Source organism: Dicentrarchus labrax, unplaced genomic scaffold (assembly GCF_905237075.1).
Source record: "Dicentrarchus labrax unplaced genomic scaffold, dlabrax2021, whole genome shotgun sequence".
NCBI lineage: Eukaryota > Metazoa > Chordata > Actinopteri > Moronidae > Dicentrarchus > Dicentrarchus labrax.
The window spans coordinates 4,889,159-4,916,325 of record NW_026136703.1 but is presented as its reverse complement, the minus strand read 5'-3'; the positions used below and the strand labels follow the sequence as shown (position 1 = coordinate 4,916,325).

The window sequence follows — 27,167 nt, the reverse complement described above, 5'->3', positions numbered from 1 at the left end:
AGTCGGGTTAGGGTCTTTGTGGTAATTGTAGTTTTTCTTGTTCGCGCTCTGGTGTCAGGCTTTGCTGAATCGCCCTGTCCTTTTGACCCCCTCACTATAATGGGCAGTTGGTTACTGTAATTTGTTTTTTATTGGGGAGAAAAGACTAAGGCAATAAGCTTTATTGAGCTTTGCATGGTTGTCTTATATATTACTGTGAAAATGTAACAGACATAAATGACCACTATGAAAACACCTAATAAACCAGCACTACAATTAGGCTACATAAAACGCATTACAGATTTTGCTTTCAGTTATGTTGGATGCAAAACAAGAAAAATGGGTGCAGTGAAGGTAGGTTATCATAGTCACTCTCAACAAGGTTTGATTTTGGCCTATTCTGAGATTATATCACTATTCTGAGATTAAGTGGGCTGGTAACTAAGAGTAAAACACACAATACAAGATCTATGATCGATTATTTCAGAATATTTATTATCCATGTCCAACTATATTCCCAACAGAAAATATACAGGAAAAGTCGTTTTCTATCACAAAAGCACCAAAATATGTCATGCATAGTCAGTTTACACCACAAATATTCATTTCACCAGCTTCAGGTGTTTCATGGCAATGACAAAGTAGTAAACACAGAACATGTGTGTATTGTATGAAGAAAATACTGTACATTTAAAATAAAGCAGTGATGTTCAAACCCCTGTATACTTGTGTATCTGTCTTTGATATTAGCTGACAATATTCTTATGTTTCTGTTTTACACTACTGTCAGTTGAATTGAAAATGCTATAAAAATAAAAGTTACTAAAAAAGCATATACTGTACAGTGAAATACTGTTTTAACTGTTTACAAAGTAAAGTGGATTTTAACTCAAAATGCAATGATTTCAAAATTTAGTGCATTGAAAATTGTCTTTAATGGCCCGGACTTTGGTCCAAGACTAGCCAAGTGTGCAAAGAACTGAACTGGCCCAAACAACCATGAACTCCCTAAACAGTTTTCCCTCTAAGCCCAACGCAACTGCACCTGTCTGTTACAAACAAAACAATTATTACCAATCAATGTTGTGCTATAAAGTAGTTGAAATATTTCAGGTATCAAATAAAAGGATTATAGTAATTCACTGTGATATAACACTGCCATGGGCCAATTGGACCAGGCTTTTTTTGGTCTTTTCTCTGTGTAATAGTGATGCAATCAGAAGGGTAACAACAATGCTCTTGTTGTATAAGAGATTAGTTGTTGTGTTATGGTTATGGATGGAGGCTTTGTGTTCTACCTAGAACACAAGAACACTGACCAAGAAATGCTCTCGGCTCACTAAATACACAAGGATGTGGTACACTCCACAAGAAAAACATTCATTGTTTAACGATTTCTCATACATATATTTTTTTAGAAGTTTGTACCATATCTTTTCTGTAAATTATCTTACATAGTTTGAATCTTAACTCAGTGGAGGCAATCTAGTAATACTAAAAAATACAGGTATATGTAAACATTTACACCAGTTATACCTGATTTTAATGTAAGAAGTAATAACAGACAGTGTTGTGAATGCAGAATGCAGGTTTATAATACACAACAGTAATTACAACAGTTTACTGCTTGAGAAATCAGTACCATGCAGATTTCTACCAAATCAGACATTTTTAGGGAGATTTTGATGGTTACAGATGACTTTGTCTGGTCACAAAAATTTGATACACTCAGAGCCCTGAGGTTTTTCCGACATCTCCATCGCTACTGCTGTTGGCCCTCAATCAGGTTAACTTTGTCTGAAAGTTCATCAAGTGAATATACTGTCAAGGAAATACAACTTTAAAAGTGTTAGTGTAGCTGTTATGTTTACCAGCTCATCAGATTTAGACTTACTGTCATTAAACATATAAATAAGACAAAAAGATTATAGCAGCAGGCCAAGCTAGTTAAAAAAGAAGATTTGTTCTTAAATCTTAAGCGCATACTACAGGTAATAACCACAATTTTTAAATCTTATATCAAAAAGGATATGTTTTCTGCTCAGCTCCTGAATGGTTGACTGCACTTTCTTCTGGAACACAATCTGAGCTTCACACATGCAGGCATCTTGAGTGATTTCACTTCTCATTTCCTCTGAAAGGATGAAAAAATATGGAAAGCATGAGTGAGTGATGTTTCACCGTGTTTAGTGTAGCCCCTTTGTAGTACTCATTTGTAATACTTGTACAACATTTGGCTACTTAGTAGAAAGAAACAACACAGAACACAGCCCATCTTATGTTCCTCTTTGTGGAGTAATTGCCAAAATCCTTTAAAAGAATCAATGTCGATGCTGACAGAATCAGATAAAAGTTAGGTGTTGTTTTAAATGAAAACATAAGCATAATTGATATTGATTGAACAATATAGCAGAGATTAGGTACAATCTTGACTTTTCTTTTGTGAGTGAGATTAGATGTTAAAAATAGTTCATCCCTTCAACTAGTTAATCACAACCTAGGAGTGCCTAGTTACAAAAGTCAGGTGTGGACAGATTTTAAGGGGACACATGTTAATAACTGTTTGAGCAATATACTCATATATACATACAATTCACTGAAAAAGATACAATGGTATGGGTCCTTAACATGGACCACAGTTCTCATGGGCTCACACCACAACTCCCATTGCCTTAGCAGTCTCTCATTCCTTTAACCAGCACTGCAGCACAGATTTATGTCTTATAAACTGCGCTGTAAATGTATGGATCAGTAGAAGTAGTGCTTGTCCTTGGACACAGTAGCTTTGGTTGCAGTCCACTGCAGACTTCTCCACAACTAAAGAATGCAAAAAGACAGACGTGAAAAGTATGATAACTATTAAAATAAAAGAAGCACACAAATTCCAATCTAAAATCTATAGAGATAGGCAAAGCCCGATATCAGTGCCATATAGGCTTGACCAAACTCCAACCTGGGGCAGTATACTGAAATTTACATCTGTGAGAATAGACAGTAGGAGCTTTTTCTTCTCGATTGAGGGTGACTCTATTTATAGGTATAGTCTACATTCACAAATTGTCAGCAATTTCTGCAGGCTTACAGGGTAATAGACATGTGGTCATAATTGGGATGACAATCCTTAAACTCTGTTCTGTTTCATACAAGCTGCACCCTTAAGGTGAGTTTGTGGGTCTCCATTGAGATGTTGCAATACCTTAACATGGACACATGATTGCTACATATAGGGTCAGGCTGTAGCCAATGTGCACCTGCTCAAAAATGTGAAAGAAAATAAACATACAATAGAAACTTTAAGGAGCACAGCCAACATGCATCATTTTGGGTCAAAGGGGGCTCTTCTTTTAGTTAATGGCAAACCGTAACACTAAACTGGTCAGGTATAGAGTCAATTGAACTGTGTAAATCATGGCACACTTGAGGGACCTGGCTATCACAATAAGGTGGTCTAGGTATAAAAAGGCTGTGATTATTTGCTACCAAAATTTTGGCAGCCTTCAAAGGAAGATGGACGTTTCTTTTTGACAATTTCTCTACTGGTGGGCTGTCATGTTGTACCAAGCCTGGTACAGCTTGTGGTGAAGCCATGCCTCCACCTATGGCAAAATTTCAGGCATGGTAGTTTAGCCATTTGACCTGGTAATGTATGAGATAAATTCTCTGTGCTTGGTGTTGCCTTTTCAAGCCAGAATATCAACAGAGCATAGTCCATTGTCTGGAATTATCTCCTCAACATGAAAGAAGATCCCTCATTGCTGTAACACCATGCACTTTAGGCTGTCTGGACTGCCTATGTTGTCAGTAATAGCAAGGTGGATGCCAAAGCAGTTGTGTTAGAAAGGGAAGGGAGACGTGATGGTGGCTGTGTTTACAGTCAGATCAGCTCGGTACGACCCTCATAGGAAAATGGCCAAGCCTATAGACTCTTAAGGGCTGGAGATTTGATTGCTTTTAACTACGTGTTTGCATACGCATGATGGCCACCATGCAATGCCTGTATATGGCCATCCATATCCTGAGTCCGTTTGGACCGTTGGTAGTGGATGTCCTCAGGCATGAATGCAACACATGCACAATGCAAACGTGTGGTTAAAAAGCAAATATATCTCTGTCTTCAGAGGCCAAAGCCTGGGTCATATATAACTTGATATAGAGGAAATCTATCTAATCTAAATTAGAACAGATAGCACTTTGAAAACTGGCATCTCACCTCGAATGGTCTTGCTTAGTTTAGGGTGGTTTGAAAATGGCTCTAGGTCCAACCTGTCTTTGATAAAGCCTCTTCAAATATCATAGGGAAAGAGTATTCAAGGAGCCCCTGGCCAGTTGTTGAAATTTGGTGGATCACAGTTCATTTGAAGACTCATGTAAATCATGTCCATGTATGCCACACCTTTCGGTAAATTGGTCCCAGCCTGGCCGAGCTCAACTCAAATTCCTGAGGCTAGAACTCAAAATATGGACAATGTCTTGATATTCACAATACACAGACACCATTATCTATGCTGATAAAAATCCAGATCCTTACGTGAGCATGTTTTCTGGTCTGCATTCAACACATATCCCTCTCGACACTTGCAGGTATATGAGTCACCATTGTTAATACAAATGTGCTGGCAGTCATGTCCCTGAGCACAAGCATCTGAACCTGAAAAGAGACACTTCCACATCTAACTTGGTCTAAGTAATTCAAGGTCAAGGAGCTCTTCCTTGACAATATGTATGTGTCCAGCACAATACAAGTCCCTAAGTAACTCTTACTTGCTGCTTATTTGCTTGCTTACTTGTTGCTTACAGTAAGTCTTTTGAGCTAGTATGGAATGACACAAAACATCTTGCGATACTGAAACAATGTTTACTTGAAAGGAAAAACTTTCTTACGTGAGCATGTTTTATGATCCATGTTCAACACGTATCCTACTCGACACTTGCAGATGTAAGAGTTCCCATTGTTGACACAGATATGCTGGCAGTCATGTCCCTGGGCACATGCATCCGAACCTGAAAAGAAAAACTCACACCTGAGTGACTTAGTTTTATGACATAATCTTTGCCAAGCCTTTGGTCACAGTTCTCTTTAGAAGAAGTGGATGCCTCAACCCTGTGACCAATACATTTAAACATTCCTAATCTCTATATCTCCTGCTTATTCAAGCTGACATCAAAAATGGCAAAAGAAATATGCACAAGAGATGTGGTGTGTCTATGTAGATGAGTCACCATGGTTGATACAAATGTGCTGGCAGTCATGTCCCTAAGCACATGCATCTGAACCTGGAAAGAGACACTCCCGCGTCTAACTGACTTGATCTAAGTATTCCAAAGTCAAGGAACTCTTGCTTATCATTATCTTCATATTTATGGAATCCCTTGCCAAAACATGACATAATGTGTCCAGCACAACACGAATGCTTAAGTAGCTTTTGTTGCCGAGGGGCACAGTCACACATACGCAAAATCACAACACTGGCAAATGTTTGCCTCTCGTTCACTTGAGCAAAGGGGCAAATAAAACCCTTGCTTCCCATGGCAAAGCAGATTTGCATAGAGTTCAACATTGGTGAAATTTAACCAGAGAAGTTGCAGCCTCAACCAATAGCAAATACCTGTGGTTTACCCTTAAAATGGACCAAAAAGCAAACTGATTTTCATGTGCGGCACATCTTGCATTGCCCACATTTCGCAGGTGATGGTCGCTCGCCTGCATTTGCGTATGTGTGACTGGAGCCTGGTCTTTGGAACTACTATGGAATGACACAACACATCTTGAGATACTGCACAAATGTTTACTTGAAAGGAAAAACTTTCTTACGTGAGCATGTTTTGTGATCCATGTTCAACACGTATCCCACTCGACAGTTGCAGATGTAAGAGTTCCCATTATTGACACAAATGTGCTGGCAGTCATGTCCCTGGGCACATGCATCAGAACCTGAACCTGAAAAGAAGAGCTCACACCTCAGTGACTTAGTCTTACAACATCAGAAACTTCAATCACTTTACATTTCGCCGAGCCTTTGGTCCCAGTAGATGCCTCAGCCCTGTGCCCAGCCTTATCATTGTGTGTCAGCTCCTATGGTGCTTTGATGAACATGCTTTGAAGCTCCAAATGTGCTTTGTGGAATATCTGAGATGCTGGATCACACCACAGACACCAATATGCATACTGAAACAAATCAGGTGCTTACGTGAGCATGTTTTCTGGTCTGCATTCAATACATATCCCACAGGACACTTGCAGATATACGAGTCATCACTGTTGACACAAATGTGTTGGCAATCATGCCCCATGGCACATGCATCCGATCCTGAAAAGAAAGACTTCCACATCTGACTTAGCCTAACACCATCGGTCAAGAAGCTCTTAACCCATTGAGAACCCCCGACTGGCCAAATTTCCTTTTACAGTTCATGAATTCTATGGTCATCTGTTCCATTCTTCTCAGAGCATCAGTCTGAGCAGAAGAGACATCATATATTTTAGAGAGATCCAGGTTCTTACGTGAGCAAGTTTTCTTGTCTGCATTCAACACATATCCCATTTGACACTTGCAGACAAATGAGTCATTAGTGCTGACACAAATATGTTGGCAGTCATGTCCCTGGGCACACGTGTCTGAACCTGAGAAAGAAGCACTTCCACAACTTACGGACTCCATTTACATCAACCAAAAAGCAATCAAAGAGCCCTTAGTAAGTAATAGAACCTATGAAGGGTCATTATGTACAAGCACCAAAATAATGCAACCTGAGCCACCAAAAACTTTGAGGATCTTACGTGAGCATGTTTTCTTGTCTGGATTCAAAATATATCCAACTCGACACCTGCAGATGTACGAGTCATCACTGTTTATACAAATGTGCTGGCAATCATGTCCAAGGGCACATGGATCAGAACCTGAAAAGAGACATGTCCATATGTGATTTGTGATTTGTCATGTGATGTCATGACATATTTCAAGCAGGGTTTGGACTGTGGTCCTTTTACAGTTGATGCTATCTCTGATGCTAATATGTTTCACATATTCCGGCTGACACACTTATCCTGGCAGTCATGTCCCTTTGCACAGGTATCCAATTTTGAAAAGAGAGACTCCACAGATAGCTGAATTTTGATTATTTCTCTCAAGAAGCACTTGTTGTTTAATGGGCCACCAATGCCACTATAATATATTTAAATTATGGCAACTATACCTCGAGGTGTACCAGCCCCAGTGTGCCAACCTGCTACCTTTTTTAAAATAAAGTCACTATTGATAATCCTAAACTTTTAAAACCAGCCTACAAAAGCTGATAAGTGTTTCCTCAGCTATTGTAGTCCAAATGGCACTCGGAATACCACAAGATAGTTTTAATCATCCAGAAATTTTTTTTTTTCTTTTCAGTCTCTGTTCACACTAAATTCACAAGTGACTAATCTTCTAATCTACAGGACAACTTATATGAGCTGATATGCATGTGTCGTCAGCACTGTGGTTCACCAGCTCTTGCTGTCCAGATAAATAATTTGGGGATGTTTCTGGAAAACACCAATCCCATATGACCTTCCAATACATTTTTTAATCCTGCAGAGAATGGCTTCTGCAGCATTTAGTCATGTACCTAAAATAATGGATTTGAAGGATCCCTGAGACACAGCACCACAACATGCACAAATGTATAGGTAAAATTCAAGTTCTTACGTGAGCATGTTTTCTGGTCTGCATTCAACACATATCCCTCATCACACATGCAAAGGTAAGAATTTCCATTTTTGACACAAATATGTTGGCAGTCATGTCCCTCGGTACATGCATCTGAACCTGAAAACAGAAACTTCCACAGCTAAAATCCACAGCTAACTTCCTTGGAGAAGCTTATGATTGGCCAAAATTGATTAAAGAAAAACTGCTCTGTGCCTCTTTCTGAATCCAATGATAAGGTCTTACGTGAGCATGTTTTCTGGTCTGAATTCAACACATATCCCACTTGACATTTGCAGATGTATGAGTCATCATAGCTGACACAAATATGTTGGCAATCATGTCCCTGAGCACATGTATCTGAACCTGAAAAGAGATATTCACACTGGTAACTGACTTGTAACTGATGGTATCAATCCTGTTACAGTTAGTCATGCATCAGTCCCAGTCTCCAAACTTCACCTACTAATGATTTAAAACAGCTTACAAGAGCGGATATATATGCATCCACAGCACAGTGCTTCACCAACTGTCTAATTGTCAATACTTCGTTTTTAATGCTTCATAGATTATTCTCTGACATTTATTCAAATGAATCTTCAAGGGAAACCCAAGACACTGCATCCTCAATTATATACTGTAGGTAAAATTCAGGTTCTTACTTGAGCAGGTTTTCAGGTCTGCATTCAACATATATCCCTCACGGCACTTGCAAAGGTATGAATCACCATTTGTAACACAAATATGTTGGCAGTCATGTCCCTGGTCACATGTATCCAAACCTGAAAAGAGACTTCCACAGCTAACACTTACACCATCAGAATAGACCAGCATTAATTGAAAGCTTTATCTGCCAACCATGCACATGCATTTTTAATTTCTTGTTTACTAGTGACACTGCACTAATACATATCATCAAGGTCCAGGTTCTTACGTGAGCACGTTTTGAGGTCTGCATTTAACTTATATCCCACTCGACACTTGCAGAAATACGAGTCATCATTGCCTTCACAAATGTGCTGGCACTCATGTCCAAGGGCACATGGATCAGAACCTGAAAAGAGACATGTCCACATGTAACTTACATCTTATGACATCTGTCAAGGAGAGCCTGGACTGTAAGAGCCACTGTCTGGCCACTGCTGCCCTTACTATTGACGTTAACTGTGGTCACATGCTCCATCGCTTTACTGTCTCAATCAGTCCCTTAGTTATTTAGGCTGAGCTCAACAACTGACTTTGTGATCGTATACGGCATGGTTTCTATTCGATGCTTGCAGATGTATTCACTTGACAAACTATACACTCCAAATCTACTAAAAGGATAAAGTATCACTACGTGAGCTTGTTTTCTGGTCAGCACTCAACACATATAGTACAAATTATCACTTGGAAACCTGAGACATTACACCAAGAGATGGACATGAAATCAATTGGTAAGGGTTCTTACGTGCGCATCTTTTTTGTTTGCATTCAACACATATCCCTCATGACACATACAGAGGTATGGATAGCTGCTTTTGAGACAAAAGCCTAATTTCCACTGCATGGTGCAGCTCAACTTGGCATAGCTCAACTTGCTTTAGGTACCAGGTACTCTTGGTACCAGGTGCTTCTCTCGATTTCTTTTCCTCCCTCAAGGTAGGTGGAATTCTTAGCTGATCGAAGAATCCTGCATGAAAATTCTGTGACGTTATCTTCAAACACATCTTCAAACACAGGAACAATGAAGAATATCAAATGGACGGTGTTATTGATACTCAGTATGTGGCTGTTTGTCCCAGAAACAAGTGACAATGCTCTCAGACCAATCAGAATTCTGCCGTCTTTTAACTCCACCTTTTAGTATGAGCTCATCTTGCTTAGTGGTGATGCCAAAAAAAGCACAGGTACTATTGTACTATCCACAATTTTTGCCAGTAGAAAAACAAAAAAAGAACAGTTCCCATTGAGTCGAGCTGAGCCGAGCCGTACTATGCAGGGAAAATGTCATGTCCCTGGACACGTATCCAAATCTGAAAGGATACATTTCTACATGTAACGGACTGTAGCTGAACTCAACAACCAGTTCCCCATAACAACAGTCACAAGAGCTGATCTGTGCCTGATCCTGTACAAATTCAACCAAGCATTTACTTCCCATTTTTCAGAATAACCGAAATCCAAGAAGCAACCACCATCATTGAAGCAGAAGCGTAATGCATGTTCTTTAATGCCTGCTATGGCATCTGTACCAAGATACAAGCATAAAGTCTACCTGAAAATTCCAGGTTCTCACGTGAGCATGTTTTCTGGTCTGCATTCAAAACATTTGACACTTGCAGATGTACAAATCATCAGAGCTGACACAAATATGCTGGCAGTCATGTCCCTGGGAACATGAATCCAAACCTGAAAAGAAAAAACTTCCACATCTGATATGAAGCCCTTATTGTGGAATTTCACTTCACTCACCAGCTCTTGCTCTGTACAGTATAGGGAGGATACATAACTTTCAGTCAGGCAAAACACAGGAACCGACCAAAAGACTGACAACAAATCTATGAAAAATATTCAGGTTCTTACGTGAGCATGTTTTCTGGTCTGCATTCAACACATATCCCTCTTGACATTTGCAGATGAACGAATCATCATTGCTGACACAAATATGTTGGCAGTCATGTCCTTGGGCACATGTATCTGAACCTGAAAAGAAACATCTAACCAACTAAGTCTTACTGTTCACATCATGCATCAAATGGGATTTAACTAGGGTTTGACTATTCCATTTTGCAGATCTGTGATCAGCTTACAGGGGTTGTCCCTATAAAGCCAGAATACTCTACAAGACCCTTATTAAGTCTCTACTGACCACTCTGTATGTCAGATTATGTGGCTGTGGAACAGAAGTGTAGCTGTTGAGCGAGCAATAAACCTAATTCCAGGTTCCAGGTAACACCATTCATACTGAGGTTCTGATACTAACAAGTCAACTACCTATCATCCTCTTACTCTGGTAGGGGGGGCACAGGCACGGGCACCCCCTCGAATGTGACATGCAAGTTTAAATTTTTTTAAGAAAATTATCTTACGTGAGCATGTTTTCTGGTCTGCATTCAACACAAATCCCACTCGACACTTGCAGGTATATGAATCACCATTGTTGATACAAATATGCTGGCAGTCATGTCCCTGGGCACATGCATCTGAACCTGAAAAAAGACACTCCCGTGTCTGACTGACATAGTTTTGGGTTCAGTCTAGAAAAGGAGCTTTCAAAAATTCCCAGGCAAGTTCTGTGAGTCACAAATGTTACACTGAATCTAATATGTGATAATGTGTTTATCATGTGGGTGGGTCAAACTACAACTACTGTCCTGTTGTCTGCCACCTGTCCCTTTGAACTAACACAGTATCTTAATTACTACTACTACCCCTCTTTAGCTCTCCCGCAGTGTGGCCATTATTACTTTTAGAATTTGTGTCCCTCATCAGTCCGGGCCTTTATCATGTCCTGCTCATTTAATTTGTGCTGAATAGTCTCTGCCTTCATCTATTTAGGGCAACCCAAAACATTAGTAACAAGAGATGGTATGCAGTGTCCCAACACCACAAAATACCAAATTAATTGATGTCCAAAGGGAGCTTCACAACAAAATCATATGACTGTGGAATTGCAAGATTTCTGTCAAAGTTCTTACATTAAATCTTATAAAAGTTAGACTTTTCTACCTCTAATAAGGTTTTTCCCCTCCAATCCCAAATCAGTGTTAAAGCAAGATTCAATTCAAGTATAATTGCTATGTTCAACACTTTTCAGCAGTAGTTTGCAGATAGTGAATCATGCAAAAACAGATGAGATATTGTGACACAGACATTGGACAAAAACATTAAGACAAAGATAAAGATACTCACGTGAGCATGTTTTCTTGTCCAGGTTCAAGACATAGCCCGCTCGACACTTGCAGCTGTATGAGATGCCATTGTTGACACAAATGTGCTGGCAATTGTGTCCCTGAGAACATGCATCCAAACCTGGGAAGAAACACTGTCTGATTGGCTTAAGCCTAATGAAATAATTCATAATTTGTGTTATACTTCTCTGTTAGTAAGTTAATTTTTGTAATTTTGCAATTTTGTAATTATACAGAGGCACATGCTGATTAGTTTGCTTGATCTCTGTGCTTCAACTCTAGTGATGATACAGTGAATTCATTTTGTGGTTTCAAAAAGACGTACCATTTCTTACTGTTACACTGACTCAGTTGAAGTCACCTGAATAACTATCCTCTTAACTTTGCAAAAGAATTCATGCAGTTCAGAACATGCAAACACAAAACCTACATTCATAATCATTGCATGTCTGTGGTAACTGTTGTGGATGGAGAGAAGTTGGTCTCAGTGAAACACAGAGGCTGGTTGTTCTCACTCCTCATGTTTAAGCTGTTATTCAAAAACACATTTTTGAATTTGCGTGACTGGAAGTGAGTCATCATTTTAAGCACAGTGTGAGGAACTTCTATAAATAGCATGGTTAACATTAGCAGTTACCTTGCTAGTTTGGGTGGTACCAAAGGTTTAAAAGAGAAATGGAAGTGACATTTTTAAATCGCTTTTTTACTCAAAAGTACTTTCCCTCGAAAGGTCAGAGTGGGATCTTTTTTTAAGTGACATCACCTTGCAAAACCTTTAATGTTACCTCACAAAAAGGGTGCATTCCCACGCAAAAATGTTTGCCTTATCAAGACCGTTTTGTGTTCTCTCAAAGTAACTTTTGTGTTACCTTTCATTAACGTTTTACATTCCTGAGGGGTACTTTTACGATTCAAGTCTATTGTCTTCTGTTTTCAGTGCGTAAGTGTAGTGAGCACTGCGGGTGAACTACACTCAATACTGTGCATGAATGCATCCAGTGGAGACACAGACAAACGGCCTTCCATATGCTGCTGCTCTGCTAATGTGCTGCTCATGCTACGCTTCCTGTGTTGCACTGTAGCTACTCTTTCAAATGCAAAATGTATTGTGAGACAACACAGAACTCACTGGGAGGGAATGCAAAAGTAGTTCAGAAAAAAATTCCACTGTGACCTTTCTGGGATCCGTGGTCAACAAAAAATTGAGAATAACACCTTTATTTTGAAATCCTCCTAGTTTATAGTCTTTCAAAATTCTGATATCACCCAAATGTATCATGGCAATGAGCAGTTGGGCTGGATCAAGCATTCCTGTAGCCTACAAGAATTAACTACCAGATTAAATAAATAATAAATTTAGCAGAAAATATGTAAATGCCTCATACCATTAGTGGCATTTTCCAAATTTGTAAACTCATAAATGTTAAACTCTTTTAATCGTAACGATTTGATCTTTTTTTCCCTAGGATTCTGTCATTACTGTGAGGTTGCCAAGAAATTGGCAGTGGCACCAGGAAGTCACTGCGACCAGCTAAGAAATAGTCACGCACACAGTCCCCTGTGAAACCACATATGGAGCGAAGCCTGCGAGCTAGTTCAGGCAGTCAACTTGAGCTGTGCTTCTATATACACATGACATGCCTCACTCCATAATCACTAACCAAGCGCACCTTTCCAATCTGGCGGTCTATTTAAATTGCCCAATTTCCCAGCTCTCCCTCTGCTCTGTCAATGCCGCTGTTGCCCTGCATCCTTATTGCTGCTGCTGCTGCTGCTGCTGCTCTGTAAGCCCCACCACCATCCCAGCATCCACCTGTAGGCTCCGGCTAGGGGTTTAAGGTATTTGCTCATCACTCCCCAATATCTCTATGTAAACATATCTGCAGGGAGTGATGAGGTCGGAGCCTAGATGCCAAAATCTAAATATGCTATACTGCTGTAATAAACATTTCAAACATGAGTTGTCTGACTGAACCTGTTTGTTATCGCATTGATAAAACAAATTAAATAGAACACGTTTAAGCTTTAAAGGGGCTCTAGCTCTATCACTTTCTGACAGAGCTAGGCTAGCTGTTTCCACCTTGTTTCTATTATTTATGCTAAGCTAACTGGCTACTGGGTCCAGCTTCATATTGAACTGACATATTAACAGACAGATAGAGGTATATCTTAGGCGAACAATTGTATCTCCCAAAATATTGAACAATTTAAATGGGTCTTCATATACTTATTATTATTATTATGATTATTATTATGTGAAATTTTGTACATGCTGTAACATTGAGCAATTATAAAAAAAATATGTTCTCTTCATCTTTAAATCTAAAGGTTTTTACTCAAATATATTTCAGTCAAATTTAGCACAAGCTAATTTAGTTTTTGTGGTGCAGAATGAGTTGCCGTTAATGTTCTGCCAGAGATTGCAAAAGCCCAAATTGTGGACCTGGGCAGCGTAGCACGTTTTCAGGTAACTGAGCAGGGCACATGGCATTAGGGCACAAGATGCAGCGTAGAGGGCAAAGAGCAGCGCGCTCCCTGTGAAAAGTAAAGGCAGCATCATATTAGGTTTCAACCATTTTAAAGTCTTCAAGGTTATAGAATTTGTTGTGAACTGGCAGATCAACCAGTGAGGTATGTCTTCTTCTTTAGGTTGGTTAGTATGTGACTTATTGTACATGTTTAATGTTGACTGCATTCACTTATTATCACCATCTGCATGGCAACAGTTAGAGAACACCTTTTGGTGGGAAATCCAAACACAACAAGTGTGGTAAATCATTGGTTACCTTGAGCTTGTTCTTAAGACCAAAGAAGAGGACCAATGACTTTAGAATGGAGATTCCCTGTCTGGTGCTGCCCATTTGATCACAGGTGAAATTTAAAGGACGGATCTGACATACCGTTGTTTTCTCTATCATTATTTTTACCGTCTTTTCTGCCATCTAGGCTTAGTCCGCCATCTAATGGAATATCCGCACTCCCATTATCATCATCCTTACCACACAAGGTTTCTCTAAATTTGGAAGTGAGCTTCTCTATGACACCATAGGTCTCCACATAGAAGACATGGTCATCATATGGGGGGCTGGCCATGAGGCGGAGTGACATCATATCAGCTCGGTCTACTCCCACTGCGTAGATCTCGATGCCAGATGCCCGAGCGGCTGCTGATACCTCCTCTACCTTATCCTGGGGCCTGCCGTCTGTCACTATGATGGCTACTTTGGCAATGTTCATGGAGGTAGATCGGGCCCCTGCATCCGCCGTGAAAGCTTTCTCCATGGCAGTCTTGATGGCCATGCCTGTCATGGTGCCTGAAGCGAGGGGCTCGATGCGAGCCAGCGCCTGCTTCAGGGCAGACTTCTCAACATACGTCTTCAGCATAAACTCGATCTGCACTGTGCTGGCGTAATTGACGAGGCCAACTCGTGTCGTGTCTGAACCGATCTCCAAGCTATCCACCATGTCTTGCAGGAACTCCTTGGCCTTCTCAAACTCAGCAGGGCGTACACTGCGGGAGCTGTCTATGATGAAGACCAAGTCTATAGGACGATTTCTGCAGTTGGACCTTGTTGCTGTAAAATAAAAAGAATGTTCTGAATTAATCAAAATTGTATTTTCCATTGTTTTGAGATTGAAGATACAGTATTTCTCACACAACTTGTGAAAATGGAAATCTCGTGGACTTCTCATATAACATGCATTCACATCCCTGCACACACATACGGTCACTAAGGCACATACACTTCAAACCATGGTCTGACTGGTTGGCAGATCCACTTAAATATATATTTAAACCAATTTAGAAGCAAAAAAGCTGTACCAGATGCTAATAAAGTGCAACAATTGTAGGAGACTAGAGATAAATACTAATATCATAACAGCTAATATATCACTTTCAAATACTAAATGCATAAATATACCATCATGTAATAAGCAAAGTAAATAATATTTAGCTTTTATTATCTAAATGGCCCATCACAATGCAGTGTTAAAAGATACATACCTTCAAGTCATTATAGCCCTCCTTAGTGACCCCAAGTCTCCAAATGATGTGTTTTAAGAGTGGATAACTTAAAAAGTAAAAGGGGATGTACCTTTAAGCACCAACGTACTATGGACTCAATACAAGCTCTAAATGGGAAATCCCAACTAATCAACCTTTTCTCCAGTCATCAAATAATACCACTATGACCATTACTTTAAGGAAATAATATTAATGAATAATAATAATATATGAAACTACAGTAAGATTGGCATCTCCATGAGTTGTAAAATATTTCATCTACAACCCCAATATCAGTGACTTTCATCCTCTTCTGGAGCTGTATCAAAAACATATTTATGTTTTCATCCCAATGAATGAGAAACAAACCTTCTGACACATATATGTTAGGGGGACGTGGTGACCTTTATTTTTAATTGTGTATGACACTTTTAAATTTGCCAGAGAAGACTGTCCACAGCTCCACATCAGTCTTTTGGGTGTCAATTGATAATAATGGCAAAGGTTAAGTACCTGCGGCGGTTCTCATAGATGCGGAAGAGCCACTCGAGAGTCGAGCAGGCTGACGAGATGCAAATGGTGTGGCTTTGTGTTGCAGCTGTGAGAGCGGCTGGCTTGTCTTTGGCGGCTGCTGATGGGAGGGCTGATAGCGATAAAACCTGGAATTAGTGCCACCAGCTTTGCCACAGGAGACGGAAGAGGCAGAGGGGAAACCATTAGAGCGGTTACTTTGGTGGAACTCAAGCAAAATGTGATGACGGGCATGCATATGATTATTAGCTTAATAAGGCTTAAATTTCAGACTTTCAGTGTGAAAATGAGAGATGGAAAAAGAGTGTGCACTACATACTTTTTGGGCTGTTGCTGAAGACATACAGAATATATCATACAGTAACTTACTTTACTGATGTGCATATTTACTGATGCCGTTATATTGCTGCATGACATGGTTTTAAAATCATGTTGCAATTATTTTGACAGATATTACGATTGCAATATGATTTACCATTAGTGGGAATGATCATTTTTGCATTACAAGTTTCATTTTCACTGAAAAAACTATTAAAATCAGGACAATGTGACATTTGTTGAGGTCTGTACCAAACAAACATGTTTTCTTACATCTCAAAGTTTGTAGGCCATCTCTGCATAACTACAGTACTTCATTACAATGCTGTTTTGTTCCACATTTGACCTTTATCAAACACACTGCGGCTTCTGTGATTTGGATATTGCACTTGGCCATGTCAATATATATATAATATTTTGATTCATTGTGCATCTCTAAATTTTATTAGAACATATGTTTTTATTATTTAAAGAATGATGGGAGAATAATAGTTTAATAATAATTTTAATTGAGCCCTGTCATGTATTAACATTGCATTCAAGTCACAGAGCTAAGCACCCTATTTACTGAAAAATAAATATCCAGCAATCTTTGAAAAACTTGGAAGGCTCCTTAACAACACTTACTGCTGTTCTGGAGGTATTTGCAGAATGCAAAAAGTCTCCACTACGCATATGTAAGAAAAAATATTAAATATTGCACGTCTTTCTCTTCATTAAAACAACCATTATAGTTATACATTTCATATTTCCCTGCTGAGTTTGTACAACATGAACCAAATATAACATTTCATTATCACTCATATTTCTTTCTAATATTATGTATGTATTTTCATACAAAATGGCAACAAAGCATTTATATTTTTCTTATGTATTACAAAAGGACAACAACATTATGTAATGGAAAAGTAAGTAAGTTATTTTCATTTATTTCTTTTATCCATATGGTTAGAATGAACTTTAAGGATTCTGCAAGCAGCTTCAGAACAGCAGCAGCAGCCACTGGGTCTTCAGGTTATTTATGCTTAGCTCTGCGACTGTGTGATACATGAGGGGCATACACTAACAATTTGTGCAGTTTTTAAGTTTATAAGTTTGCACCATACTTCGTAAAACTGCATTAGAGGGTTATTGCGCACATCCACAGCATGCGCAGCAGGTGGATGGATATAAGGACACACAGCATCTGCAGACCAACCTCCACTGTCGGTTGTCCGTGTCTCCTGCGTCAGGTAGTTGTTGGCACCTGCCCGGGCAGCCTGCTGCTGGAAGCCTCGGGATGTGGAGCCACCCAGCTGCATCTCTTGGAATGTTTCAGCACTTGGTGGTTCATCAGAGGTTTGTTCGATAGATTTGATGTCTTCAAAGCGCTGATGGACCCTCGGAGGGATTTGCGGGGACACTCGTGGGATTAAAGGACTAATTGAGTGAATCTTCCGGTTGCGTGACCCAGACTGTGGAAGACTTCCCAGAGTTCCCGATGCCAGGATGCCAGTGAGACAGAGCAGTCCCCACACTGATGGAGTCATGTTCCCTGCGCACAGTTGTTTTCCGTCCGTCCTTCGGCCCACTACCACTGCTGACTATTTATACGGTCTGATCCACGGCCCACAAAGCGTGGGGGAGCAGGAGGCCCAATCCAGAGACATGTGGAGGAAGTGAGGGAAGGGGGGCACAAGTGAGGGTGGTCTCACTTCTCTATGAAGTGTAGTCTGAACTAGAATTGACTCCATTTGTCCTGGATTTATAGTTACATTCACAGTCATTTTTGTTATTATATTATATGTTGTATTATTTATTTAATAAAGAATACAATGTGCATTTCCATATAAGACTACATAGGCTATCTAGACTACTCCTAAATCAAACATTGAAGGCAATAATCATTGGTGAAATAAAACTATTTTCTCAAGTACTGTACTGTTTAAAGATAAAGATTTTGACCTCATAAAATATAATCAGCTTATAAAAAATAAGATAACAGCAGCTCCACATCAACCAGATAAAACATTAATGTTCTACTTACACCTTAATGCAGTGGTCCACTACCTTTTTCCCCAAGGGACCCCTTTTCATCATCATTTATTGAGTAAGTGATGACCCCTGACTAAATGATGTGTATTTTATGGCTATTCCAGATTATATTCAAAACTGTACAATGAACCAATACAGTGAACTACAAGAAGTTTGTGTACAAGGTGGGATTTGAATGGAATTTAAACAGATTATTTCCAATTCTCTGTCTGTTTCATGTTTTTTTGTTTTTTTACAGTCATTCGTACTTAATAAGCTTCTCTTTTTTTAAGAAAATTCAGTGTTGTTTTTCTCATTGTTCTATTGTTGTTTGAACTTCCAGCTACCAATGCAGGACGAGGCTGTTTATCAGAGAGTAAAGGCTCTGTGACTATAACTTGTGTTCAGTTTAAATCTTAAATAATAATCTAATCTTTAGAAATAACAATTTTGTTTAGATTTTTAAGAGATAAGATAGGTAAGATTGGTCCCACACTAGGGAAATTCACTCACTTTTTTTTTTTATAAAACTGGAAAATACAAGATAAGGAAAATAGAGAAAACTAAATAAAAGTTGTATGTTTACTATTTACAGCTTTTTTATATACAGATGGGATTGATATAGAACACAACACAGGTCACAGCAGTAGGTAGTGGCGTGATGTAAAAATATATAATCGCACACTGACAAAAATAAATACAAATGTGGAAATATAGGCTATGAAAGCCTGAATCGATTTGCAAAAATATAATTATATAATATAGTATATGCGCATATTACTCTAACTACATTAACTGAACAAATTACCATGATGGCATACGTGAGTTTTAACATAAACCTCTCTATTTCAAGGCACAAGATACTCAGTGAGCATGCTGCCCTCTCATGGGCTGTAGTGCAAACTGTGCCACAGACACAGCTTTAGGTCACTGACCTAACAGTTGCACGTTTCCAAAACAGATTCCTGCCCAGTCTGAAGATTAGAGATCATGAAGACTGATAATGAATTACATAACTGTGAATGAACCCTCCTGTATGAGCAATTCAAATCACCTCGCAGTTCTCGTGCCAAACAAGTATTTTAAAGATGGAATAGGAAGTGTTTTGCATCAAATAACAGGTTCTGTCTGCCAATGCAAACGATCCTTTGACTTCCCAAATGGTTTTTTTTTTATAAAAAGTGTTGTTCAGGTATCAGTTCACACTCTAGCGAGAGGAACAAATGCATACATGTGTTCACCCCCGTGTATCCACAATGTTGTTATTGCTTTTTGTTAGTATCCTGAGGGCATTCTGCCCTTGTTCAGGAGAGAATGGTCTTCTGCATGCATACTCCCCTGGGGACATCATCATTGGAGGACTTTTCCCTGTTCACCGAGAAACCAATAGGAGCACAATGCCCGGACCACTTAAATGTAGCGCGTAAGTATGACCTCATTGAAATGAATCAATTAACCCATTAATAAGTAATGACTACAATTAGTATGTTAAGGAAAAGCCTAGCAGAATCTTTCCTGTCAGAGGTGGCAACACAAAATCGGCTGTGGAAGCTTTCAAGATGTGGCTACACATGACAAAATCTGCATTTTTGATTCCACATATTCATCATGCATAATGGGAGAAGTTGATTTTCTTTTAAAAGTGCAAAAGGAACCCTACAAATATAAGCGCTTCCTGGAAAACCTGGATATTTAGGGACTTGTTTGTGGAAGCGCCTGGAAATTGATTAAAATGACCAAATATACTGGAAATAATCTGTTTTCCTGGAAAAACCTCAGATTGCCTTCATAAACCTGGGTTAGAGGAAACATTCTGTGAAATCACTGCACAAAAACTGACCACCTACCTGTAATGAACCTGAGACACTGTGTAAGAAAATGTGTAAATACTAGGACTACTGTTAATTTATATGGATTGGGTTGGATCTGAATAAGACACTTTCAACATTAATTTGTTAAGGTGACTATAATATATTCAATAATTTGATCTGTCCTCTGGCAATTTTTGAAGGTATGATTTCAAGTCATTCCTACACACTCAAGTGATGATATACACCATCAGAGAAATAAACCAGCGCACACCAAGGGTTCTACCTGACTTCACCCTAGGATATGACATCTATGACACTTGTGGAGATGTCAACTTTGCCATCAGAGCAACGCTCCAGCTGCTGAAGAACCAATCAGACCCTGAGAGGTGTTTAGTACCTGCAAGCTTTCAATCTGCTTTACTTGAACCCCAAACAAAGGCAGTGATTGGTGAAAGGTATTCTGAAGTATCAATAGCTATTGCACGAGTTATTGCTCTGTCATCAGTGACCCAGGTTTGTTCTCCCTATTAATACTTTCCCAAATACTACAGTTAAAAATGAAAAAGATTTTGAATGCCTTTGTGTAGTTTGAGGCTAATGACAAGATTGTGACAGAATTCCTATTTTAATTTAAGATTCTGTAGCATTTAATGCAATAATGGTAACAAATATCATTCTTGTGTCTCTAGATACAAACATTGTTTCATGATTTGTTCCTGTTTGTTCCAGATTAGCTATGCATCAACAAGTGAACACCTCAGCAGGAAGAGGAAGTTTCCCACTTTTCTGCGAACAATATCTAGTGATGAGCATCAGACACGGGCCATTGCTAAGCTGGTGTACAAGTTTAATTGGAAATCCGTGGCCATTGTAGGAAGTGATGATGAGTACGGGAAGTATGGCAGTGATAACCTTGTGTACATCTTCCGTGAAATAAAGAAAATCTGCATTGAATTCATTGACATCCTACCTGGTGACTTTTACGAAGACCTTACGAAGGTGAACGCGCTGGTGAGCAAAATTAATAAATCCTCGGCCGAGGCCATCATCATGTTCACCAAAGACACCAATGTGGGTCCCATCATGCGAGAAGCCATTAATCAGAAACTCAACAGGACTTGGATTGCAAGTGACTCATGGTCCACCTCTTCAAAAGTCTACCAACTGAAAGGCATTGAGAAGGCCGGGGAGGTTTTTGGATTCATCTCTAAGATGAACGAGGTGCCTAGCTTCAAAGACTACGTCATGTCAATGTTCAATGGAACCACTAACGCCATTCTCGAACATTACCTGACCCATTATCCACTTTGTTCTAATCGGACTGATGAGAACAGGCAATGTGACTGTTTTACCACAAACAGCCAACCCGGGTCCGGGCAATGTCAGGACATAAGATGTGTGGCCGATAACATTGACCAGGATGAATTATACAATGTCTACTTAGCTGTTCAAGTCATTGTTGAGGGTCTCAGACACTTGCTGAAGTGTGACAACCAGCAATGTAAACATAGCGGCAAATTTACAGCCCTGGAGGTACAGAGGAGTTATCTTTCTGACATATTTTTCATATTATATTGCATGTGTCTTTAATTAGGGTATTTCCAAAAAAATCAAACTGAAAATGCCTTTTTTATTATCCTGTTTTATGTCGGTAAAAGCAACAATAACAAAATGTACTGATTGTCTCCACAGCTTTTTAAGGAAATCAAGAAAGTCAACTTCACCGTGAACACCACACATATATTTTTTAATGACAATGGAGACCCCAGTTTAGGGTATGATATTGTGTATTGGAACACGACTAATTCCACACGCATAGAAAATGTTGGAGAATACTGGCCACATAGAGAAGAAATCATAATCCCATTTGATGTTGTTGGAAAGCGCAAAGTGACGGTAAGGTCAGTTCATCACATATTTATTTCCAAAAATAATTCATGTGTATCATGTCGCACTGATTCTGTTTTGTCTTTCACAGGTGACTGCTTACAACTGCTCCAAAACATGTGCGCCAGGGCAGGAGTTGAAAATGCAAAGCAAAGAGTGCTGCAAAGATTGTGTTCCATGTGCAGATGGGGAGTTTTCTGCTGGAAATGGTAAGTGTTTTATTATTAATCTCTAGCAAGATGATCAACAGTCATCTCATCTCAACTCAACAATTTCCTTCCTTTCCCATATGAAATATTCACCACCTGGGAAAATGGGCAGTGTGAGGATTTGAGCGACTTTGATAAGGGCCAGATTGTGATGGTTAGACGACTAGGGACTCTAGATGTATGGTTTATATTATTTATTTATCCTCTGTGTCTGCTGTGAGGGCTGTGTGAATATACAGCATCAAATCTATCTCTTTATCTTTATCTATTTATCCAAACAAACTGTACGCAAATGATTGGGCTCTGGATCACACCTTGACACAGAAAACATGTCTTGACTCCATGCTGATATAAGCTAATATGTTAATAGAACAATTATTTTTACATTGCCCAAATAACACATTAGGAGTTGAATTAGCAGTTGCCAAAGCTATGGTAAACATAACAAATGGCATGTCCTGTTTACCAAGCATTCCAGCTTCTTTCCGTTTTCAGTATCGGGCCTTGTGAAAATGGACTCACTTCTGTAGCCAGCCTCAAGTGGCCGTTAGAGGAACTGCAGGATTTGTTACTTGGTGTTGGCTTTGTTTGCCAACCACAGAGTTGCTGCTTGTGCATGAGTAGCATACCAAACTACTATACTATTCAGTATAATTCTAATTGAGGACAGTCTTGTTTTCCCAAATGTCTGAGGAAGTTTTGCATTTATATGCAAATACTGCAGAACGTTACTGTCACATTTCTGTACTGTGAGGTCGAGTTGCTGCTGTGGCTTGGTACTTCCTTCTTTATGCAAAACAAAATGTTTTTTGTCTTTGTGTATCTCTCACACGATCCTTCTGATGAATATGCAAAAATATTAAATTCACATTTCTTTGTGTACTTCCACAGGTGAGGAGTGTCAACGCTGCAGTCAAGATGAGTTTTCATCTCCACAGAGGGATAAGTGTTTGAACAAAACTGTTGAATTCCTACATTGGGAAGATCCCTTTGTTATTATTTTGAGTTGCTTGGGAGTCTTTGGGATATTTGCTATATTTGTGTTTGCTATGTTGTTTACATTGTATCATAGCACTCCCATTGTGAAGGCTGTTGGAGGCTACTTGTGTTTCTTGGAGCTTTTTTCCTTGCTGGCCTGCTTCTGCGTTATGTTTACCTTCACAGGAGAGCCCACTAGGGTTAGCTGCATGGTAGGCCTGCCTGTTTTTGGCCTAGCCCTGTCCCTCTGCATGGCCTGCATTCTGGCCAACCTCTTCCAAATCTTAGTGGGCTTCAACTTTGATCTGAAGATAGGGTCCTGGATGAAGAAGCTCAATCGGCCGCTGGCTGTGGTGACCATTGTCTTTGGGGTCCAGTTGGCCGTTTGTGTATCATGGCTGTACTTTAATCCCCCATTTCCTGATAAAGAGACACTAAACAATGCCATCGTGTTGAAGTGTGACAAAGGCTCCGACAAGTTCTTTATAGCCATGTTAGGCTACAATGGTTTCTTGGCCGTTAGCTGTTTCCTGTTTGCATTCAAAGGTAACCAGTTGCCAGATCTGTATAAAAATGCACGTTTAATCACCACCAGTATGATGCTGTTTTTAATCATTTGGATCCTTTTAATCCCAATTTATATCAGTTTGATTGGGAAGTACAAACGTGCCATTGAAGGTGCAGCCATTCTAATTTCTAGCTACAGCATCCTCTGCTGTCACTTGGCCCCAAAGTGTTACATCATGGTGTTCAGGAAAGAGATTAATAATCAGCACGCCATCACCGAGTACATCAGGAAGCATTATGAGCAGAACAACATGGCTGTGATCAAATCCTGACCTCGCATGTACATTTATAAATGCTGTGCGGGTGATGGGTTACAATTAGCCGCACAAAAATCTCTCTTCCTTTGCTGAATTCACAGCCACTGGTGTTTGGCCAGTTTCTCTCTGGCTCAACGGCACAGACTTAGATAAGTGCTTAAGTGCTTAAGTGTGAGAGGCTGTTTAAAGGACATATTTCGAAACATAATTTCAAAAAGAGATTTATTCATTCTAGCACATTAGATTAAGTTTATTATTACAATTATATTATATTATTATATAGTTTTACCTTTATGATGGGAAGGGCACTTAAGGGACCGTCTGCCTGATTTGAACATCTTACAGAGTGGACGAGTTGTTTCAAACAATCAATTTACTCATTTTTTTCCAAACAACATCACACACGTCTTTTTCTTGTTACTCCTCCCATGTTTGTTTGCCATTATTTTAACACTTCAGGATTTCCCCTGATAGCAACGTTGTTTAACGCCACAACGCTGTGCACCTTGGGTAATTCCCTGCAGAAATGTGGACTTGGAAAGGGCCGGGTTAGACCTAAACTGAGTCCGTCTTTGTATGGTTTTACATTTTAAAGCAAAAGTTCAACATTTTGGGGATTACGTGTATTCGCTTTCCACTGTCAAAGCTGTCCATTACATATGAAGCTACAGCAAGAAGCCTGCTGTGAACTGATTAGGAGGAAGGACGTGGTTCATGGGAGGAATGGATGGCTGGCTGCTGTTGGCAGTTGTGATATCAGCCTTCTGTGTGTATGAGTGTATTTCCCAGAATGAATATCATCACACACTGTATGTACACTAGGCTACTTGTGTCTCGCCATACGCACGACATTTACTGAACCTTTTTCTCGTATACAATCCTTAGAAGTTCTAAAGCTTGTGTCATTGCATTTGTTATCTTTACTGCTGTTATTACCACTGCTGATAAATCATGAGTTGTTTTCAAAAGATAACGAACTGCCATTGTATATACAGGAAAAAAAAGATGGGGAAACTGCGAAAGACACCTTTTACTTTTTGTTTTATGTCATGTCCCTGACCTTCATTGTGTATCAGTTTTATGTGTGTCTTTCAGATATGAGTCAGACACACTTAACTGACACCTGCAATTACTGTTTTGCTTTTCACTTCATTTTGTGTAAATATAATTTGATAGATGTTTCACCATAAAGGGCTATATACTGTCAATGAATAAATGTTGCTTTTCTGTGCGAATACTGCAGTCCTGCTCTTCCTGTGTACCTAGAGGGTTATTGCGCACATCCACAGCATGCGCAGCAGGTGGATGGATATTAGGACACACAGAATCTGCAGACCAACCTCCACTGTCCGTTGTCCGTGTCTCCTGCGTCAAGTAGTTGTTGGCACCTGCCCGGGCACCCTGCTGCTGGAAGCCTCGGGATGTGGAGCCACCCAGCTGCATCTCTTGGAATGTTTCAGCACTTGGTGGTTCATCAGAGGTTTGTTCGATAGATTTGATGTCTTCAAAGCGCTGATGGACCCTCGGAGGGATTTGCGGGGACACTCGTGGGATTAAAGGACTAATTGAGTGAATCTTCCGGTTGCATGACCCAGACTGTGGAAGACTTCCCAGAGTTCCCGATGCCAGGAGGCCAGTGAGACAGAGCAGTCCCCACACTGATGGAGTCATGTTGCCTGCGCACAGTTGTTTTCCGTCCGTCCTTCGGCCCACTACCACTGCTGACTATTTATACAGTCTGATCCACGGCCCACAAAGCGTGGGGGAGCAGGAGGCCCAATCCAGAGACATGTGGAGGAAGTGAGGGAAGGGGGGCACAAGTGAGGGTGGTCTCACTTCTCTATGAAGTGTAGTCTGAACTAGAATTGACTCCATTTGTCCTGGATTTATAGTTACATTCACAGTCATTTTTGTTATTATATTATATGTTGTATTATTTATTTAATAAAGAATACAATGTGCATTTCCATATAAGACTACATAGACTATCTAGACTACTCCTAAATCAAACATTGAAGGCAATAATCATTGGTGAAATAAAACTATTTTCTCAAGTACTGTACTGTTTAAAGATAAAGATTTTGACCTCATAAAATATAATCAGCTTATAAAAAATAAGATAACAGCAGCTCCACATCAACCAGATAAAACATTAAAGTTCTACTTACACCTTAATGCAGTGGTCCACTACCTTTTTCCCCAAGGGACCCCTTTTCATCATCATTTATTGAGTAAGTGATGACCCCTGACTAAATGATGTGTATTTTATGGCTATTCCAGATTATATTCAAAACTGTACAATGAACCAATACAGTGAACTACAAGAAGTTTGTGTACAAGGTGGGATTTGAATGGAATTTAAACAGATTATTTCCAATTCTCTGTCTGTTTCATGTTTTTCTGTTTTTTTACAGTCATTCGTACTTAATAAGCTTCTCTTTTTTTAAGAAAATTCAGTGTTGTTTTTCTCATTGTTCTATTGTTGTTTGAACTTCCAGCTACCAATGCAGGACGAGGCTGTTTATCAGAGAGTAAAGGCTCTGTGACTATAACTTGTGTTCAGTTTAAATCTTAAATAATAATCTAATCTTTGGAAATAACAATTTTGTTTAGATTTTTAAGAGATAAGATAGGTAAGATTGGTCCCACACTAGGGAAATTCACTCACTTTTTTTTTTATAAAACTGGAAAATACAAGATAAGAAAAATAGAGAAAACTAAATAAAAGTTGTATGTTTACTATTTACAGCTTTTTTATATACAGATGGGATTGATATAGAACACAACACAGGTCACAGCAGTAGGTAGTGGCGTGATGTAAAAATATATAATCGCACACTGACAAAAATAAATACAAATGTATAGATTAGTGGAAATATAGGCTATGAAAGCCTGAATCGATTTGCAAAAATATAATTATATAATATAATATATGCGCATATTACTCTAACTACATTAACTGAACAAATTACCATGATGGCATACGTGAGTTTTAACATAATCCTCTCTATTTCAAGGCACAAGATATTCAGTGAG

At 39.4% G+C, this 27,167-nt stretch overlaps 2 protein-coding genes across 40 annotated transcripts; one reads left to right on the top strand and one right to left on the bottom strand.

Annotated features, from left to right (window-relative positions):
* Window positions 1-448: 448 nt before the first annotated feature.
* LOC127359264 (matrilin-3) lies at window positions 449-25,844 on the bottom strand. 39 transcript variants are annotated; one of them, XM_051393170.1, is made up of 18 exons: window positions 25,520-25,844; window positions 17,608-17,655; window positions 16,074-16,238; window positions 14,455-15,129; window positions 11,556-11,675; window positions 10,227-10,346; window positions 8,596-8,715; window positions 8,324-8,443; window positions 7,908-8,027; window positions 7,662-7,781; window positions 6,758-6,877; window positions 6,482-6,601; window positions 6,168-6,287; window positions 5,792-5,917; window positions 4,861-4,980; window positions 4,508-4,627; window positions 2,014-2,113; window positions 449-1,793 (listed from the first exon to the last, which is right to left on the bottom strand). In XM_051393170.1, the coding sequence occupies exons 1-18, from the start codon at window positions 25,800-25,802 to the stop codon at window positions 1,742-1,744; spliced, it is 2,769 nt and encodes a 922-aa protein (XP_051249130.1). In that variant the 5' UTR covers window positions 25,803-25,844; the 3' UTR covers window positions 449-1,741. The 39 variants fall into 39 exon arrangements, with proteins under 39 accessions (XP_051249130.1, XP_051249187.1, XP_051249121.1 ...); XM_051393227.1 differs by lacking the exon at window positions 16,074-16,238; XM_051393161.1 differs by lacking the exon at window positions 25,520-25,844 and having other exon boundaries at window positions 17,608-17,980.
* Window positions 19,607-26,513, top strand: LOC127359502 (G-protein coupled receptor family C group 6 member A). Its single transcript, XM_051393406.1, has 6 exons — window positions 19,607-19,845; window positions 20,434-20,746; window positions 20,963-21,766; window positions 21,926-22,129; window positions 22,212-22,329; window positions 23,221-26,513. The coding sequence occupies exons 1-6, from the start codon at window positions 19,646-19,648 to the stop codon at window positions 24,144-24,146; spliced, it is 2,565 nt and encodes an 854-aa protein (XP_051249366.1). The 5' UTR covers window positions 19,607-19,645; the 3' UTR covers window positions 24,147-26,513.
* Window positions 26,514-27,167: the final 654 nt, after the last annotated feature.

Excerpts from the sequence above, each read along its gene's own strand:
- LOC127359502 (XM_051393406.1), top strand. The coding sequence starts at position 19,646 with ATGCATACATGTGTTCACCCCCGTGTATCCACAATGTTGTTATTGCTT. Across the intron at positions 20,747-20,962 it reads CTCTGTCATCAGTGACCCAG|ATTAGCTATGCATCAACAAG; the intron begins GTTTGTTCTCCC and ends TGTTTGTTCCAG. Across the intron at positions 21,767-21,925 it reads GCAAATTTACAGCCCTGGAG|CTTTTTAAGGAAATCAAGAA; the intron begins GTACAGAGGAGT and ends TTGTCTCCACAG.
- LOC127359264 (XM_051393170.1), bottom strand. The coding sequence starts at position 25,802 with ATGACTCCATCAGTGTGGGGACTGCTCTGTCTCACTGGCCTCCTGGCA. Across the intron at positions 8,028-8,323 it reads AGACCTGAAAACCTGCTCAA|GTTCAGATACATGTGCTCAG; the intron begins GTAAGAACCTGA and ends ATCTCTTTTCAG. Across the intron at positions 6,878-7,661 it reads AGACCAGAAAACATGCTCAC|GTTCTGATCCATGTGCCCTT; the intron begins GTAAGAACTTGA and ends GTCTCTTTTCAG.